At 43.8% G+C, this 20,579-nt stretch overlaps 2 protein-coding genes across 3 annotated transcripts in view; one reads left to right on the forward strand and one right to left on the reverse strand.

Moving 5' to 3' along the window:
• The window catches only part of LOC310708795 (uncharacterized protein), a 236,043-nt gene that overhangs the window by 97,106 nt on the left and 118,358 nt on the right, over positions 1-20,579 (forward strand). The gene's annotated exons all lie outside the window — the stretch shown is intronic.
• NTSR1 (neurotensin receptor 1) overlaps positions 1-20,579 on the reverse strand; it is a 119,833-nt gene that overhangs the window by 340 nt on the left and 98,914 nt on the right. Inside the window, exons 3-5 of one of the 2 annotated variants that reach the window (XM_083507620.1) lie at positions 8,858-8,948; positions 4,149-8,070; positions 187-417 (exon numbers count right to left, since the gene is read on the reverse strand). In XM_083507620.1, the coding sequence (XP_083363746.1) occupies positions 7,821-8,070; positions 8,858-8,948 (341 nt within the window). In that variant the 3' untranslated portion in view covers positions 187-417; positions 4,149-7,820. Of the gene's footprint in view, positions 1-186; positions 8,071-8,857; positions 8,949-20,579 lie in introns of both variants that reach the window. The other variant, XM_083507619.1, reaches the window with a different exon arrangement.

Genomic DNA, 20,579 nt, shown 5'->3' on the forward strand with positions numbered 1-20,579 from the left:
GGCTTAGCGGCTTTAAGAAAAAGGAAACAAACTCGCAAGAACTCGTAAGATGTTTCGTCTTGCGAAGCAAGCCCATAGGGAAATTTGTCTTGTGGAACGACTCAAAAAACGGAAAACTATTTCGTCTTGCGCGTTTTTCGTCTTGCGAGGCATTCGTCTTGCGAGGTACCACTGTAACATAAGAACTTCTGTGGGGTTTTCTTTAAATTGTGCACTTTTGTATTTCTGCCACAACAATGACATGTGTAGAATAGTTACATTGAACAAATATATGAATTTGCCAGTATAAGGGCAAAATGTTGTAAAAGGGGTGGGGGTCGTTTCCATACTCACCGTCTTGGTTGGAATTGCCATCATTTGTTCAGTAAGCCTGTTGCTTTATGGTTCTTTTTGCATTAACCAATGTTCACACCAGATCTGTGGGGTTTTTTTGTTTTAAAATAACGTTTAATATATAACTGCAGATTGTCCATTGTGGACTAACAAAAAGTTATTAAATTTATTCCGGGTTACTGCATCTTTAATTAAAAGCTTCCTCCTTGCAGCTTCTTTCACTTGGGTTGGTTTTTGTCAGGTGCAATAGCAGCATTACTCATGAATAGCCTCTTGGTTGTTCTCAAATAGCCTCACTTGCCCTTGAAATTCAGTTCTTCTTTCTGGGAAGAGAAGGCTTTAATTATTTGTTTCCCCTCATTATTATTTCTCTTCTTTCCTTTGTAGTGGGAGACCATTATTTTGCAATAAAAAAAGTAAAACAACCAATAACAAAAGCCAGTAACTTCAGCCGATTATTAAATTGTGGGTACAGGAAATTATATTAGAGGGCAATTCAGAGACTACTGAAAGGACAGTTAAGAGACTCTTTGTCAGTAAGAGCAAAAGCTGCAAGGAAGAAGCTGCTAATTAACACTACAGGAGACTTTTGATTCATGGGATGTGCCTCTGGATTAGAGAAGGATTTTGGTGAGGTGGATTGTGAAACCATTTAAATTACACTTCAGGCTGATTGTTTAAAAGCAATTGCTTGGTAGGGCTAAACAACCTACTTGCAGAAGCAACCCATGGTATAAACAGGCAGGTCTTTGCTTTCAAATTTCCCTACGAAGTACCTGTCAGAAGCCCCTCATTCCAGAAACTCACAGCCCCATGGTTTCTGGATACCTTCAAGATGCCCCCACACCTATTGTCCCTATGGTGAGAAGCTTGTGGCACCCCATACTCTGAAACTGAATGCAAAAACACAAAGAAAGACATATCAGAGGCGGCCACATAGCTTTGGATCTTCTTACTCCTGGAGAGGACCTGCTCTGAGTACCTTTGTAAATGGAAGCGTGATTTATAAAGGAGAGGGCCTTTTCTGTGGTGGCCCCCCAACACCTGAATGCTCACCCTAAGGAAGGCTTGCTTAGCACTGACATTACTAGGTTTTCAACCACAGGAGTTGCCCAGGAGTTTTAGATAGTACGTAATATGCGGAATTGTGCTCTATTCTGTTTTTAGCTTCTTGGTTTCGTTGTTTTGCCTGTATTGTCTGGGTGGATGAGGCCAAGCATGGAGCCAGGAATGACGTGGCTTCAGTGACCAGCTCCTCCTCCTACAGCAGAGGGGAAGGAGTGGGGAAACAGACCCTGACCAGTGGTGGCAGCAGGAGGCGGCGGCGGCGGTGCCGGCCATTGAAGCCGTGCTGCCGCTGTGTTTGCCTCTGGCCCCTGGCTTCTCCTGATGTCCTGACACCACATGTGTCATGTTAGCTCCCATTCTCCCTTGAAGGATGGCGCCTCTGATTCCTATCAACCCTAGCCTGAAACAGAATATGGACGTACCATGGCAGAAATGGTTTGGTTGCGGCAGTGTGGAACATCCCTTTACAAATATCGGCTTTTCCTTTTGTTTTTCAGCCCTCAGCAGTGTCACTGCGCTCCATACCACGATCAAGAAAATATAACTTGGAATTATTGTGCATGAACAGCTTTTGCCATGTCATGCAATTTTCATCATGGTCAAAAGAGAGAGGGAGAGATCTGTTGCCCTGTATAAAGAGGGCAATTTGATCAAAGCGAGCGGCGGTATTCAGAGCTAGCAATGTGATTGCCCTATGTTCAGAAAAAGACAGTTTGACATAACCAATGAAGGCATCTGTTTACTTTTCCTGTTTACACCATGTGTCTCCCTTAGGCCTCCCATCTGCCCTTCCATTGCGTTGGCTTCTTTAAGACTGGAGTCACTGAAGCGAAACCTTGCTTGCTGTACGAAAGGCAAAGATCGACAGAGCATCACATGCACGGAGGCAGGATGGAGCTCAGGAAGAAGCAGCAGCAGCAGCAGCAGCAGCCCGTTTTGGATAAATTGATCAGAAGCACAATTCATTTTGGAGTCTGACTGCACACTTTGTCAAATGGATGGCACTCTCCATAAAAAGCGGTTTGAAAAGTACATTTTCAAGAAGTCATATGGCGGACCCTTTTAATAGCTGTCACCCATCTGCTGTAGCTTTATTTCCCTGAATCTGCTATCTTTTTAAAAAACGTCTAAAAGGCAAATGTCTTAGAATCGTCTCAACAGAAACGATTGCAGGGTTCATTTTAACCAATGGTCTCAAAACTGCACGCCCGGCTTGAAAATTGCTGAAGGTCTTGGCAGACTGTTTAATGATTTTCCTGCAATTGTGACATGCGGCGCTAGATGTGGGTTTCTGTGTTTCTTACATGTTGCATTTTATTGTATTACAATTTTGATTCAAATTGCAATGGAATAAAATGCAATATGAGCAGCAAAATAAGGAATGAAAATACGGTTGAAAATCAAGATGACTATTTCGTCCGATGGATGGGCAGTGGCAGAGCTTCATGCTCCAGCACTGGGGGGCGGACAGCAGAGGGGGAGGGGCTGGCGTGCGTCCCGGGGACGTGGTGCACCGCCTGCAGAGGCGTGACGCTCGTCCTGGGGGCGGGGTGCGCCGCCTGTAGGGACGTGGCGCTCAGCACAGGCGGGGGAGCAGCTGTGATGGGACCCCACTGGGATCGCGCTGCTGGGGGCGGTGCGCTCCCCCCGCACTCCTCTTCCTCCACCAGTGTGGATGGGATGTCTCCCATCTTCAGCCACAAATCCAACAGACCACAGACCACTTGAATGCAGCTCATCCCACGGGTTGGTAACTGATCTAGCGCAACTCTGTGCAAATGTAAGATTCCTGGATATTAAACCACCACCTGCAGTCTTCCCATAAAACCTGAAGAAAATAGGATTTTCTCACATTTTCCATTCAGCAATCCATTTAGCTGTGCATGCACTTTCTGATAAGCAACCTAAGTCTGTGTGGTTTAGTGGTTAAGAGTGGTAGACTTGTAATCTGGTGAACTGGGTTCGCGTCCCTGCTCCTCCACATGCATCTGCTGGGTGACCTTGGGCTAGTCACACTTCTCTGAAGTCTCTCAGCCTCACTCACCTCACAGAGTGTTTGTTGTGGGGGAGGAAGGGAAAGGAGATTGTTAGCCGCTTTGAGACTCCTTAGGGTAGTGATAAAGCGGGATATCAAATCCAAACTCTTCTTCTCCCATTGAGCAATCTTTCTTTATGCAGAGTGAGGGAGCCACCTCAGGTGGCAGCTGCTGAGGGGTGGAGAGTGGACATTGCTGGGGGAGTCACCCCACAGCCTTGTGGGCCCTGTGTGTGGTGGACCATTTAGCCCTATCACCAGTGTTGAAGTAAGATGCAACTGCTGGTCTAGTCAAAAGGGAGAGGCGCCATTTTCTCCTCTACCACCATTGACGTAAGCCAGCCCTGCTCTACATAAGTAGTTTTCAAACTTTCCAGTTCCTGGGTTATTTCTTGTCAGAATTGTCTCATCTTTGCTATGGGACACCAGCTTGTTGCAAGGGATTCTGGGATATGTTCCATGGAACACAAGTTCATGCAAGGTCCTCTCAGGTCTGTCCTTGCAGTTAAGAAATACAGAAGAAGACTGGTAGTGAAGAAGCTGTCTTTTAGCGAACGTCCTCACCAAGATACCCCCAATAAGCTTTTGAGGTGCTCCAGGTAATGGTTTTGCAGGCCACTGGCAGAAGCAAAGACTCCTTGCTTCTCTCTGACCTCTCCTCACGCATCAAATGCGGCAGTCCTTTGATCATCCCTCAAGAGATTATGCATACCAGATGAGGCCAATCCAGTGCCAAATCCAGTATGTCTCATTCCTTTTATATCTTCCTCCCTGCGTAAGAAGAAAAATCTGTAAAATGTCGCTAGCTGGTTTGGAGCTGTAACGTGCTACATTTCCAGGACTTTCAAAACAGATGCATGCAGATTATGCAAGCTTTTTTGTCAAATTATTATTAAAAAATCAGATTTAAATAATAACGGAAATGGATCATCACATTGACATACAGCAAAGTGAACATTTATTCATGTATATAACATTATATACATGTTGTCCTTGGGCCCTTTAAAAGTTCCCCTCCAAAGGATCTAAAAATAAATAAATCGAAATCGAAATCTAGCACGTCATAGGGAAAATGCAGTTACTGCTTTCATTTCTTTGCTAGAGATTTTATGGTTTATGGTTTATGTAACTTTATATAGATTTATTGAATTTGGTACAATGCTTACACGTGGTGCAACTTGGTTCATACATTGTTTCATATTTTGCAAAGTTACAAAATCACAGAATTTTAGAGTTGCAAGGAAGCTTGAAGGTCATCTGATCCACCCCCCTGCTCTTTATCATTCACCCCAAAATAATGAATTTTAACCAAAATGTCTGCCTCCAGGAATTTGTTACATGCCAAAAGTACACAAACACAGACTGAAGTATACACACACGGGCATATGTGTGTTTTGCTTTTCTTTCTTTTGGCTTATTTACTTGCATTTTCTTTTGATCGAAAGGCACAGTCATATCAGCTACTGTGTCCCTGTTGTGGTGAGTTCAAAAGTCAAAGTTAGTTGTCCTTAAATCCTATTATCAATTGGGAGTAAAGCAACAAGCAATAAGATGTCAGAACTGGGGGTGGCTTACAGGCAATCTATTCTTCCCTGATTCTTTTGTAAGTAATTACCTCTAGGTAGTTTTTCTCAGGCTCCTCCAGTCAGTATTCATTAACCTCATGAGAGGGTTGCCATATTTAAAGAAAAGTTGTTGAGCTTCCTGGTTCTGTGGGGAAAAAACCCGGACATTTTGCCAGATGCTAATTTCACCGTTTGAATCCCGGACATGCCCAGGAAATTCTGGATGTACGGCAACCATGCCTCATGATGGCCACATCTAAGTCTCTACCCAGAATGGATTTGTTTGCCAGGATTAATAAACCTTAAGTTTCTTTATTATTTCGCCAGCAGTCATACCAGACGATATAATTCTGCACTTGGCTGCAAAACATATACACCAAAGCCTAGCACTAACATATCCCCAAATAATGAGGGAGTTTTCACGTTCCCCAGCATGGTACAGTCTAGCAACAGATAAATCAAGCCCATCCGAGCAGACTTTAGATTTGGAAAGAACTGGATTATCAGATATGGATCCCCCCCAAATATGCTACAGTTTTCCCTAGCAGAGATTCAGCCATTGAGTTTTGCCTTCATGCTTAGTTGCTCAGGCAGCACATCACCAAATGCTGTGATGTTTAGAATGGAGGCTGAGGAGAACAGATGTCTTTCTCATTCTCCAGCTACACTTGTTGTGTACACCACTGATCACTAGCTGCCATGCCAAGGAACTATTCAGGAGGGGAGGAAATCCTGGGAAACAGAGAAGCAGTGCAAGGCAAACCTATGTCCTGCATGTTGAAGAGTTGAATCTGCCTTTAGGAAATCGCCATATTAATATCAGTCTCAGTATGGTGTAGTGGATAGGGGCTGGACTTAGAACTAGGGAGATTAGGTTCATCTCAGCCATGATGCTCAGCGGGTGACCTTAGGCTAGTTTCCCCCAACCTGGTCCTCTTCAGATGTTGTTGGATGAGAGCTTTCATCATCTCTGACCATACATTGTATTGGCTGGGACTGATGGCTCCAGCAACATACGGAGGGCCCTATGCTTCCCATACCTGTAGAAAGAGAAGAGTTTTCCCTCCATCTTTAGGTATACAGTTGAGGGAGGGTAACATTGCAACCATGAAGCTGCAAAGATGTCACAATGGTTGGGGCCGATGGTAGCTGGAATCCAAACCATCGGGAGGACATCAGGTTTGGAGAAGGCTGAGCTTAGGCTGGTCACCATGTCTCTCTCTCTTTTTTGTAAACAATTTTTATTCATTTTCAATGAAATCCTCCAATTAACAACAAATCCAATCAAATCCTTCCAAATTACAATAATAATACCACCAATTATATATTACAATTACAAAAAAATAATAATTCAAAAGCGGACTCCCCATGTTCCAGATGTCTTGAGATTTTGCCTTGATTAAAGTCTCTGCGTTCTTTGCTATTGTTCAATTCATAACTCTGATTTTAACCATCCTTATTTTCTCAAACCATCAGTAGCTGTTCTGCAACTCCCTGTCTTTTCCCCTCCAGTCCCTTAAATTGTTAGCACACAAGAGGAATTTTTTATTCCATATTGTTGGCTGGCCACCATGTCTCAACCCAACTTACTATACAGAGTTGTTGGTGAAGAAAAAATTGAGAGTACCCTCTTTTTAATACCTAATCCAGACTCAGTTTTCCACTGCCATTTAGCTACTACTGCCATACCTGCTACTTACAATTTCCTAACTTCTTCCCTCATCTCTTCTTCATTATCTACTGTAGATTGCAAGTGCTCTGAGCAACCCCTTGATCTGTATGGCACCTTGCATATGATTGGCATGACACAAGTGTTACACAGTTGTAGACAAAGTAATTGAACTTGACCAGTAATCAAAGCTGGATGTGTCTCCTCTGCCTCAAGTGAATTCCAGCGCTATATAAAGGATGCAGCAACTTTCCCCTTTCTCTCCTAGCAGGTATAGCATATTTTTCCAGGCACCTTTGCCTTCGCCATCATCATTACTGTACAATGGTATCATTGCCTGGAGGCTTTGATCAAGGAACATGGCCCTGCTATGACAGGCACATAGACAAATAATAACAACAGTGGTTTCCTAGGCCAAAATATTGAAATATTATTGAAAACGTAACCCAAGATGGCACCATGGACTTTCCAAGGCACCCCACCCGCCCCTTATCAAATGAAAGGGAGCCACACTGGTTCTCCCAAACACTCATTGCAGAACCTGAATTCACCCCCAAACCCAAAAGTACAAGAATAACCTCATTCCCTGAGTATTGCATGCCCTTCTTTATTGAACAATTTACATTCCTCTTTCTTTAAAGACCCGTTGGATAAGTTTCCCTTCTCCCACCCTAAAAGCAACAACCCCCATTCACTAAAAACCAAACCAAACCCCAACCACAATACCTACCCAGCTTCTATACCAGCTTAAAATCACCAGGAGAGGTGGGTCTTTCCCAACACCCCTGTGGCACTTCTAACTGAGAAATGGATGAACTGCAGTACAAGAAGCATTCAAGCTTGGCCAACACTGACTCCATAAATGTTTATGCTTCCTGGATGACGTCACAGGCAACTTCTATGCTGGATCAAAATTACACAACATGGAGACGTTACTCACAAAAGGCAGAGGCCGATGCATTAACATAACCCCAAAGTTGATCTGTAGAACAGAGGCCTACTCATTCCCATGTATGACAACCAGCTAAACACATTCATGCTATGGTGAATTTGGAGGTCATGTATGAAAGCAGTACAGCCCTCTTCTCAAGCTCCGATTCTGCCTTGAATCAAGACGCTTGTTCATTCCTTCCTTGACAATGCCCAAGTCTCAATATGTGGTTTCTCTGGTGACTTGGCTGGAGAAGGTATGGTTGCTGGAGATGCTGTTGGACTTCCTGTTGAACTTGGTCCTCTTCTTCTTCTTCCTCCAGGGCAGGCACACAAACATGAGCGTGGAGAGGAATATTTGGCGGAAGTTGGCAGAGACCAGGTTGTACAAGACTGGGTTGATGGCTGAACTGACATAGAAGAGGATGTTTGTCAGCATGTAGAAGTAGTGGTAGAAGTCGAAAAGGAAGCTAAGGGGATAGAAGGAAAGGAGGGGCAAATGAGCAAGGAGAAAACCCAGATGGTTGAGTTGTGTAACAACAAGTCATCGTGATACTTCATCATCATTTTAGTGCACATTCCTCCAAACATACTCTATTCAATTTTGCTAAATGTACAATTTTTTCCAAAGCAATTTCCCCAAATATAATGCTTTCTTGCCTGCTATTTTTTTGCTAATATATGATTATATATGCATTTTTTGCTCTTGTACATGCATATGCATATGTGTACACATTACTTGGCTGGAATTTTAAGGGACAAAGATTTGGCTTGGAGTCATGCACTGGGCCTGAGGTTGTCCCTTCTGTCACCTTCAATGGAGAAGGAACCCTAGGAGAGCAAAAAGCTGAGATGGTGGATAAGCACGTTCACACCTCTTGGTCAAGCTTCCAATGTCATGTTCAGGGTCTAGCAACTTGAACTTCCTTTAGGAAGTTATTGACCTTATGGATTTAGGGGCTATGAAACCCCCTAGTTCTATGAACTTGGCTCAAGGTCATTGGCTGGAGATGCAATCAGAGGGACCTGGATCACCAGAACTTCTTCCCTTGAAGGATGAGGGAAAAGGGTAAAGGAGGGCTGAGCCATTATCCAGTCAATACTTCCAGCAGGATGGCAGCTTTCCCGAGAGTAGTTGTCCTCTTCTAAGAGGCCAGGAGTCACCTGATTGGGTAGGGGTAAAGGAAGCAAGGCTGTTGACCACTGTGATTTGCACTGAAACATACTGCAGTTAATGCACAGAATTCGGTTACTCACTCTGACCACTGATTTTCTGGCACATAGCAATACATAAGTCGCCGTACATGATACGGAAGCCAGCAGACAACAAAGGCAATCACAACAGCTCCTGCAATGGACAAAAATACCAATTAGTCTCTGTAGTCGGTGCGGTCTGCACTTTCGTTGCATTGCAAGGCAAGTTGATGATTTGCACCCCGTGCTGTGTTAAATCAGTATCCCACAACCAGGGGCAAAAACTGGCTCACCTAACTGTTTGCAATCATTGCAACAACACAAGTTCTGCATAAAAAAGATAGGAATGATTTTCAGCTTCCCACATTGGAGGGCTCTTATGCATGAAGGAGGACTTTGCTGCAAAGAAAGGAATGCAGATGGAAGGGGAAATAATGATTCAGTAGAGGAAGGGTGGGGAATTTGCATTTCCTTGAGGGTAATTTGTTGGGGCCACTCACCTGCAATGGGTCAAACTCGATCCAGTGGTGGGCTTGGGACCACAGAAAAAAAATGATGTGGATCAGAGTGGATCCTGATGGTTCCTTTGTAGCCATGCATGTACCTCTTTTAAAGCCATCCAAGTTGGTGGCCATCAGTGCCTCTGGTGGGAGCAAATTCCGTAGCTTAATAATGTACTATGTGAAGAACTTAATTTTGTCTGTGTGCTGTAGCGCAATGGGTCAGTGCTTCTGTCTGCTGACCAGAAATTTGGTGGTTTGAGCCCACCCAAGGGCAGCTGTGGGTAGGATTCCTGCCCTGCCGGGGGTTGGACTAGATGACCCATGTGGGTCCCTTCCAACTCTGATTCTCTGATACTATGATTCAAGTCCATTATTCAGCTTAGAAAGCATCACTTCCTTTTTGGGGGGGATCACTGTTACCTTTCCCTCTGACAGCACTTCATGCCTGAGGACCACCTGTTCAGCAGGAGTTCAACCCAAGCCAGAAAACAAACAAACAAACAAACAAACAAACCATAAGCCCATCTGTCTTATCGAGAAAGAAAATTGGACCATCCTTTGGAAACCTGCTGCATGACATGGCTGAAGACTGAGCCTATTTCCAATAAGCAGAAAAATCCATTTCGGAATCTGATCTTTTAATTTGTTAGGGCTTTGAAAACAACCTTCTCATCTGGAGGCAATAAGCTGTTTGAAAGACTTCTGTAATGATGGAATGGTACCATAGATATGTTGGTATATGAGCGCTCTCCGTGGTGCTGAAAACGGCAGATAGTATTTTGCAGCTTAGAGCTGAAACAGCAAGACAGATAGGACTGGGTGAAACTAGGGGTCACTAAATTGACTTAATATAACACAGAGATAGATACTAAATATTAGTGCAGGAGCTAGCTATAACCTATCAGACAACACCTGCAGCATTTGAGATGGTATTCTGCCTAACCCTTCTCCAAGTCGCACCATAAAAGTAAGTAGGGGAGATTCCTGCATCATTCTTCCCTAGAGTCAAGTGCACCACTCCGCAGAAACCACAATGCAGAGCAGGTGAAACAAACTGTACAAAGAGCCAATAGCAGGCAAATTAAAAATCCCTACTCAGCCCCAAAGCAACCTATTAGATAATGACCCTGTATGATAGGTGTCAGGGGCTGGTCTGAATCGGATGCCAGAGGCTGGTCTGACTCTGAAGATGGAGGAATGAGGTCACAGACAGAGCAGCCTCTAACAGAGGGGGAGGATCCCCCCCCTTGCTTTCCATGTTCCCAGAAGCAGTGAGACCAGCAGATTCAGAGGCTGCACAGTCATGGGAAGAGCTGGACAGCTTTGAGATAGTAGCTAGGCAACCAGGAGGGAGAGAGTGTTTAGGCTCACTACTTCTTATCAGAAGCTACTGGAGGGAGGGGAAAACAGATTGAGGTTGAATCCTGACAAGACAGAAGTACTGTTTTGGGGGGACAGGAGGCAGGAAGGTGTGGAGGACTCCCTGGTCCTGAATGGGGTAACTGTACCCCTGAAGGACCAGGTGCGCAGCCTGGGAGTCATTTTGGACTCACAGCTGTCCATGGAGGCGCAGGTTAATTCTGTGTCAAGGGCAGCTGTTTACCAGCTCCATCTGGTACACAGGCTGAGACCCTACTTGCCCGCGGACTGTCTTGCCAGAGTGGTGCATGCTCTGGTTATCTCCCACTTGGAATACTGCAATGCACTCTATGTAGGGCTACCTTTGAAGATGACCCGGAAACTACAACTAATCCAGAATGCGGCAGCTAGACTAGTGACTGGGAGCGGCTGCCGAGACCACATAACACTGGTCTTGAAAGACCTACATTGGCTCCCAGTACATTTCCAAGCACAATTCAAAGCGTTGGTGCTGACCTTTAAAGCCCTAAACGGCCTTGGTCCAGTATATCTGAAGGAGCATCTCCACCCCCATCGTTCTATGGACTTCTCGGTGGTGGCACCCGCCCTGTGGAATGCCCTCCCACCAGATGTCAAAGAGAACAACAACTACCAAACTTTTAGAAGACATCTGAAGGCAGCCCTGTTTAGGGAAGCTTTTAATGTTTGATGCATTAAGGTATTTTAATATTTTGTTGGAAGCCGCCCAGAGTGGCTGGGGAAGCCCAGCCAGATGGGCGGGGTATAAATAATAAATAATAATTATTATTATTCTAATAATTGCTTAGCCTAAAATAGAATAATGAGGCTCTCTGGGCTTTGCATCCCTGCTGCCACAGATCAAGGCTAGGGGCCAAGTAGACAAAGACCTACTTGGAGCCTTTATATTGAGGATATAAATGAGACTTGCATGGAACTGTCCGCAGAACTGTATCCAAGGAGACCAAATCTCTCTCCCTCTCTGCACCTCCAAGTTTATCTCAGATACATCTAATTGCATATCTCAATTTTTAATAGCAGTGTGATTGCATTGAATATTACAACATTACCATAAATAGGTTACTAATTGGTTATTTATTTTCTGAGTCATGGCAACTAATTTTATATACCAATAGGTAGATATAGAGTCTAATTGCAGAGAATACCAGAGGCCACAAACAAGCTTTCAGATTTCTGCCAATTCATCCCAGTTCCTTCCTGTAGAGTTCCATGACAAGTCTGGATCAGGACAAATATTAAATTTCCATAATTTCTAAATCCTGATCCAAAAGTTCTGGCAGCCATTAGAAATTCTGCTTGACATTTCAAGGAATCAACTTACTATCTGTTCTTACATTAACAAGCATGGCATATGATTGGCATCTCTACATTTTCAAGGCTTTTTATTTTTTCCCCCACGAATCCTTGATATTTCTGCCCTTAGCTGCTAATACCATCTTAATTTTTGCATGCAGAAAAAATGCACATAGCCCTAAAGACTACACAATCCACGATGCAGTGGGAGTGTGAAAGGATGGGCATACATTCAGTGAACCATCAATTGCCACCTGTTGGTACCTCACATCCAGGTACAGGCATTTCAGAGAATGAACACTTTGCTGTGTCAGTGCCATGAGTTTCTTTGTTTCTTCCTGAGGAACTTGAGCAGATTTTTGGAGAACCAGATCCATATCAATGGTTCTTAGATATGAAAGGTAAATGGATCATCCATGTTTAGAAGCGGTTTACCACCAAATGCCGCTTTCTGGAGGCAAAAATGAAGAGAAAACATCCTGCTGCAGGAGTGCCTTGCTTTCAGAATGTGATGGCCTGGGACTTGGGCTTGGACTCGGAACCAGAGGAGACTCAGTCTTCACTGGATCCTTTGCCTCAGGCATCACCTGAACCAAGTCTGGGGCCTGATCCTGAAGCATCCCAGTCTGCACAGGTTCCTCTGCAACAAACACCAGCTGGGCCGAGTCAGGGGCCTGAGCCTGCCCTGGCTCCAGATGCAGGGATTACCTTGTCACCATCAATGGGCCATCACTTATAGCTGCTCCACTACTGGTTGGGTCAGGGGAGGCTGAGGCGGCCCCTGGGTCTAGTAACCCACTGACATCTCCCAAGCTGCAGAGACTCAGGTCTGAGAGAAGGAGAGACCTGAGTACTCGCAGGAGGAGTGCTCGACTTCAGGCAAAACAGGGAGGTGAGTCGCCGGCAGATCAGGACCGGCTGCTACCCCAACAAAGATAAAAGACTATCGGACCCCACCCCAGGTTGCGGGAGCAACACTGTTGTGTGCTAGATCCTGCCCCTGTCCTTGCCTGGTTTCCTGCCTTGTGTCCTGCCTTGGCCCTGCTGGACTGACTCCTAGCAGAACCTCCAGATTCTGGACCGGTCCTGGACCACATTTCACAGGTTACCCCCGGGCCCAGCACACAGAAGCACCCACACAGGTCATGGCAACAACTGTCCCCTTTCATCATCTGTCTCCAGCTTCTTACAGTCAGAGGGCCTTCTGTGGAAGGGCCTTCTGTGCCCACCCTGTGGAATGCCCTCCCATTGGATGTCAAGGAGATAAATAACTATACAACTTTCAGAAGACATCTGCAGGCAGCCCTCTATCGGGAAGTTTTTAAAGTTTGATGTTTTATATTTGTTGGAAGGTGCTCAGAGTGGCTGGATCAACCCTGTCAAATGGGTGGGGTACAATTATAGAATTATAGAATCACAGAGTCGGACGGGACCCTGAGGGCCATCTAGTCCAACCCCTGGCAAGGCAGGATTATCTAATGAGATAATCTAATTATCTTCATCATCCATCATCATCATCACATGTGGAAGCTCATTTTTGTCGGGATTTTTATCTATCCGAGCTGCTCCAGCGAGTGGTACTATGATTTGTCTACATCGTGTGAGTGTCTGAAAGAGCGTGAGAAAGGAGGTCTGTATTATCTCTTCCTTCTGAGACCTACTGGAAGTTGGTTTCACTTCTGGGTGTGTTGCTGTTCTGTACTGGTGTTCAGAGAGCACAGACGTACTGATGGAGTCTGTGCATATAAGACTGAAAATAAAGTAGTTTTAGAACTGTTCAGTTTCTGTTAATTGATTCTCATGGGAACTTACAGATTCTGGCTTCACACAATTAACTCAAGGCAGTGTCAATTTACTCTTGGCAGAAAGCCAAGGTCTGCTTGACCTAGAAACTACTTACTCTGATTGGTTAACGACCAGCACTCAACTCTGTTAAATGCTAGCACAGTTTGGTGTTAGGTGTGTTGAAGGAGTAGAAGTGCTGTGTATGGTTAAGAGAGAGAGAGAGAAAGAAAGGATTTATTTTGCTTTGCTTTGTATGCAGAAACTCTGCTGGTTTTATTTTTCCTTTTAATAAATCCTGTAAATAGTTATTCTGAGTCTAGCTGACTAGTCATTTCCACCTTGACTAGCTTCTTCGCTGTGCAGGAAAACTCTGCTACGTTTGGGCTAAAGCCATTAGAGCTATGCCTGACACTTCAAATGTTTCCATGATTGAGTCTTCTGCTATGATATACCAGAAGACTGGTGTCCTCTTTTCAGGAGAGAAGGGTCGCTTATTACCGGCTACTCTGGACTGAAGAAGATTTACAGCCAGAGAGGGCCACGCTCTGGAGACTTGGGAGATTTGCAGTCTTCCCAGGGCGTTTCCCCAACAATTTTAGCTGCTAAGGCCAAACGCTATTGACCCCTCCTAGGGTGGGGAACCTCAGGCCTCCATCCCTGATCCTTTGAACCTTTCCCCAGGCAACACCCTTCAATGGCCTTCTTCAAGGCTAGTGTGTGTATTTGAGCTTGGATAAGGCCTCTTTGCTTGTCTGGATGTCAACAGGGCTGTGGGGCAGCTTTGACTTAGGCCTTTAATCACACCAGCTGCTACTGAGCATGTGACTGCATTTGTTCCCATTCATCCATCCCTACCTTTGGCTCTCTTCCCTTTCTCCAACTGCTAAAACTTGGACTGTAAGCTCCTTGCAGGGATAGACCTACTTCTGTTTGTTTGCAGAACTCTGCAAACCCTGACACACATTGACGGCGCTGCATGCATAAGGATACATAAGAACTACAGCCATCTATAGGCATAATTTTCTGGGGCTCACACAAGAACAAGTTTTTCGCCTCCGAGGCAGGAAAAGTCGAGTAGCTCTTAGAAAACCAATGGCACCCCAGGTGAGTTCTTTGAAGTTTTCCCACTTGGGTGGTATTGGCAAATGAGCTGAAAGGCTACGATCCCAGGCAGAACAACCTGTTTAATGAATTGCCAAATGAGCTTAATTCACAAACTGGCACAAGCCAATAAATTGTTTGGAATTGGATCTGCCTAATTAGTCTGGGGAATTAGCCTGGGGAAGGAAAGGGAAAAAAGTACAGACCTGTTTATTGACCAATAAAAGTTTTAAATCTCTCCAGAGCTACAGCTTTTTTTGCTCAAGAGTTAGGGCTGATTCAGCTGTCCCCACAGGTATAATAATAATAATAATAATAATAATAATAATAATAATAATAATAATTTATACCCTGGCCATCTGGCCAGGTTTCCCCAGCCACTCTGGGTGGCTTCCAACAAAATATTAAAATACAATAGTCTGTCAAATATTAAAAGCTTTCCTAAACAGGGCTGTCTTCAGATGTCTTCAAAAAGTCTGGTAGTTGTTTTTCTCTTTGACATCTGGTGGGAGGGCGTTCCACAGTGCAGGTGCCACTACCGAGAAGGCCCTCTGCCTGGTTCCTTGTAACTTGGCTTCTCGCAGGGAGGGAACCGCCCGAAGGCCCTCGGCACTGGACCTCAGTGTCCGGGCAGAACGATGGGGGTGGAGACACTCCTTCAGGTATACTGGACCGAGGCCGTTTAGGGCTTTAAAGGTCAGCACCGACACTTTGAATTGTGCTCAGAAACGTACTGGTCAATGAGGTTCTCACATGGCATCACACCCCATCTTAAGAACAGAATCCTGCTGGGCTGCAGGATCATGAGGAGTGTTTCTGTGCTTCAGAAGTTATAGAGATAATATAAAATGAAAGTTGAAATGTTTGTGAGAAAGGCTGAATGTTGAAATGTGAAGCTGGTGTTTGCAAGAAAACCAAGAGATTAGGGCAGAACAAAACGTATGCAGGAGCTATTGCTATAACAGTTGAGGATAAAGGAAGGAGGGGACAATAAGAACATTGCTATGCCTTGTGATTAAACCAGTAGAAGCTAGTAGAAGGAAGTAATGCCATATTTAGACACATCTGCCCCTTTGCTTTTAAGTGTATAAATGTTTGTGCTTTTCCCTATTTTGTATGTCACTCTTCAACTATTTGCAAACCGAAATAAATGTCCTGCTTGACCGGCAATTGGCTTCTGGATCTTATTGGCCATGCAGCCTGAATCCACAGGGTATTGGACCCCAATATTTCCCCAACATCTGCAAGAGTATTATCCATTTCCTAGGAAGAAATTGTGGCATTAACGTGAAAGCCTCCAGTGGGCTCTGTCTGGCTCTTACTTGTAAGTAAGAAATAGATGTTTATTCAGAGACAGCCTCAGGAGCAGACACAAAGCTCAAGGGTCATGGTTCAGGAGTTCAAGAGTAGGGCAAGAAGCTTGGAAGTGGATGGAAGCAACAAAGATGTCCCAACAAGTTTCCATGCCCCACCCACCAAGCTTTTAAAGATGAGCCATGGCATGAGGATCAGCATTCCAGGATGATAGGAACTGTAGCATTTGGAGAGCTGTTAGTTCCTGAGTCCTGCTGCTAGGAGTGGTAGTTAGAAAGAGGGGATGTGTCTGTAGATATGCCATACCCTCTCAATCTAATTCATTTGTTTCTGCTGACATTTCCCATACCAATGCAGGAATACCCATTGGAGTGTAGCAACCTGCTGGCAGCAGAAGGGTGAGAATTATAATGATCAGGGATGTTATAATCCCAGGGACAAGTGGAGCCAGTGCACTTGATAGGGTTTAGAGGCTCTAGAACATAGGTCAATAAATGTGGGTCCTGGGTTACAAGTTAGTTCCAGGCCCAGCAAAATGATTTATGTGTACTGGTTCCCTCCAGCAGAACTGCCAGATCCTCAGCTTTTCATTTAGACAGACAAGTAGTTTCTATATCTCATTGTTGTGCGGAAACAGTTTCTTTAAAAAAATGAAAGCCAAGGCAGAGCCTGATAAGAGCTCAGCTGCCTAAGATATTCTATGTGTACATACGCAAGTTATCTTTGTTCTACACTCCTTTTAAATTTTCATTTGCAATTTGATTTCAGGGCTTAACATTAATTCTGATGTTAAAAAAAAAAACTATTTCAAATATGTTTTGCTGATTGTCTTAACTGCATGCTGAACTCAACAGGGGGCTAATCCTAGAAGGCAGGAAATGAACACAAAGTAATTTGGATTCATTATCCAGTTTGTAATGACATTTGCTGCCACCTGAAGCAGACTTCAAAGACAAGTGGGGTGCCACAGAGTTCTGTCCTGGGCCCAGTGTGGTTCAACATCTTTATAAATGATTTGGATGAAGGAACAGAAGGTATGCTCAACGCTGCAGATGACACCAAACTGGGAGGGGTAGCTAATACCTCAGAAGACAGAATCGGGATTCAAGATGACCTTAACAGATTAGAGAACCAGCTAAAGCTAGCAAAATGAATTTCAGGAGGGTTCTACAATTAGGCAGAAAGAACTAGCTGTACATATATAAGATGGGGGACACCTGGCTTGCCAGTAGCACATATGAAAAGGATTTAGGGCTTTTAGTAGATCACAAGCTTAATATGAGTCAACAGTGTGATGCAACAGCAAAGAAAACCAATACTACTCTAGGCTGCATCAACAGAAGCATAGTGTCCTCATCAAGGGAAGGTCATAGTCCTGCTCTATTCTACCTTGGCTAGAACACACTTGGAGTACTGCGTCCAGTTCTAGGCACCACAATTTAAAAACGATATTGACAAGCTGGAATGTGTGCAGAGGAAGGGCACCCAAGACGATCAAGTGTCTGAAAACCAAGTATATTGCTTCCAGCCCTTTTGTGACATAATTAATAAATCACACACAATTTCACCACAGCAAAGAGGAAGAGGAATAACATGGTTTTTGGTGGAAGCTGAACTGCAGCAGAATAGAAGGGCTGCCAAGAACGTGGATCAGAATGGAAATTGATGGCTTCTTAACCCTGTACTCAACACAGAGTTGAGTCCTGTGTTCCCTGACCACAAGTTATTTCACATCCATGAATAATCATAGTTTAGAGGTCCTGGGCCCTAAGGAAGTCAGATTATCCTCCACCAGCGCCAGGGCCTTCTCAGTGACGGCTCCAACCTGGTGGAACGCTCTTTGCCATGAGACCAGGGCCCTGCAGGTTTTAACTTCCTTCTGCAGGGCCTGTAAGACAGAGCTATTCTGCCTGGCTTTCAATTTGAATTTAGCCTGATCTTTTATTCCCCTTCCTTCCCCCCTTCCCTTTTTGTGAAGACTAGCTGCTCTGGGATCCCACAGCTAATTCTCCCCTGGTCTCCTCACTGGCCCTAATTTAGCTAGCCCTGGTGATCATCTAATGTTTATTGGATGGATTTCCCAATAAATTGATTTTTGAATTCTGAATTTATTGTTATTCATGTTTTATACTGTATTTTATGCTGTTTTTTGTTGTATCAATTAAGTGTTTTAAATTTGTTGTTAGCTGCCCTGAGCCCGGTTTTCTGAACTGGGAAGGGCGGGGTAATAATAATAATAATAATAATAATAATAATAATAATAATAATAATCCAGGCGAACCGCTATTCCCCATAGTCCCCATTCTAGCACAAGAGTTCTTGCTTAGCATATACACCTCTATGTGGTGTATCTGGTGCTAAACTGGAGCTCAGCATAGTTCCTCAACAAATACTTTGCAGCTTACTTATTGCACTTCTGCATTTTAAACTTTTCCTCCCTTTTTATTTCATTCTCTACATTTTGTAGATCTGCACTAACCAGCTGAAATCCTGTTGCCAAAGAACATTTATCCAAAGGTGCAAATATGTAATTTTCAGTGCTGATTGCAAAAATTAAGTTTCCCCCCATTTTCTCCGGGTAACTAGCCCATGAGTGAATACTCACAGAGAAGCATGAGAATATTTAGTATATGATTTCACCTTGGTGATCTTATGCCAATAGTGCCCAGACAATATGTCTTTTTCTCAATGCATTCTGCATAGCATTGTGTGTGTGCTTTGATTTTTGGAGGGAGAAGGAATGCTGTAATTTGCTCCTTTAATAGCTTGCTGTACGTTACAGAGTTTAGATTGATTGAGCCTCCTTTGTGTACGACAGAGGAATAGAAGGCAGTTTTACTATTCTCCAGCCATCCATGTTCCCTCCAGGCTTTCAAATGTGCCAGCCGTAAGTCTTACTTGAAGTAAAACAGAGAGCTATCGCGGGGGGTGGGGACAAGAGGAAGAATATACTTCCTTCCCTACATGCAATTCTGTGTGGAAAGAACAGAATGAAATTTTAAGATTATTTTGTTTCAGGTGTGCTCTAAAATGCTAAATGAGATGTTAATGATTTACGATCTGGGTCTCTGCATGGTTACTTGGGAGTGATTCCTGTTTTATTCAGGTGGCCTTACTCATAAGAAAGTGGGCAAAGAGTGGCAGCCCAGGCCCCAATGAGATGAGTAAGTCCCATTGCTTGCACATGGAGCTTAGTCACAGCTAATGTAGCTGAGCATTAGTTCAGCCCAACCATTTATCAGTAGATGTGGGGGAGGGAAATGGCCTTTCTGTGTTGAATTAGAATGGGTCTGGGGGTGTTTGCATGCAGGGGAATTTCCCAGTTTACAAAGTCATATACTGTATTTTTCGGTGCATAAGACTATATTTCCCCACAATGTTTTTAAGTTTAAAATTGGGGGTTGTCTTATACACGGAATGTTGCCAAATGTTTATTTCTTAATTTTGGGCTCAAAAAATAGGGGTCGTCTTATACATGGGGGCATCGTATACACGAAAAATACGGTAACCAACTGCAGTGTTTCTCAAATTTGCATTTCATTGCATTACATGTGCATTTGAATTTCCCTCGGTTAAAGTGAACTGGAAATTTGAACCCAGCCTATTTGGAATCAACGAAAGCACCAAACCCAAAGCTCATTTTAAGAATATGCATTTGCAGAGGATGCATTGCAACCGTCCTCCTATAGGGACCCGCTCCTGTTCAAGGTCCTAGCCTGCCATTCCCTCCAAGCAAATCATTCTGTTCCTCCTCCCTCCTGTTCCATTTTTCTTTTCCAGCTGTCACTCTGTTTTCCATGGCTGTTGAACATACTCAGCTCTTACTGGGCTATTTTGAGACTTGGGTTTTTATTGTTGCTGCTGCTGTTACTCCCTTTGTTCTGTTTTTTTAAAAAAATATAATGATGTATTTGTATTTCTGATAAACTCAGAGTTGATCTTAGGGTTATGGTATGAACCTAATAATAATAATAGTAATAATAATAATAATAACAATAATAATTTATACACCACCCATCTGACTGGGTTTCCCCAACCACTCTGGGCAGCTCCCAACCGAATATTAAAAATGCAATACAGCATTAAACATTACTTCCCTAAACAGGGCTGCCTTCAGGGAGAAATCTGTAATTTTCTGCTACTGCTGTCTAGGTTGTAACTTGCTTTAAATATGAGATTTAACAATAATAACAATATAATTGGCAGCTACAGTATATGGAACTGTGTGAATGGAAGCGGATTCTATTTAAGTAATGAAATAATGACTGTGTTGAACATGACACATAGACCTGTGTTTTAATTATATTGTAAAATCTAATAAAATATCAATTCTGGGTGGTTGTTTTTCCCCTTTCAGTATTTGCATTGGGAACTCGTTTAGCTAGGACTGC

The sequence above is a fragment of the Podarcis liolepis genome, assembly GCF_965112155.1.
Source record: "Podarcis liolepis genome assembly, chromosome: 6".
Classification (NCBI taxonomy): Eukaryota; Metazoa; Chordata; class Lepidosauria; order Squamata; family Lacertidae; genus Podarcis; species Podarcis liolepis.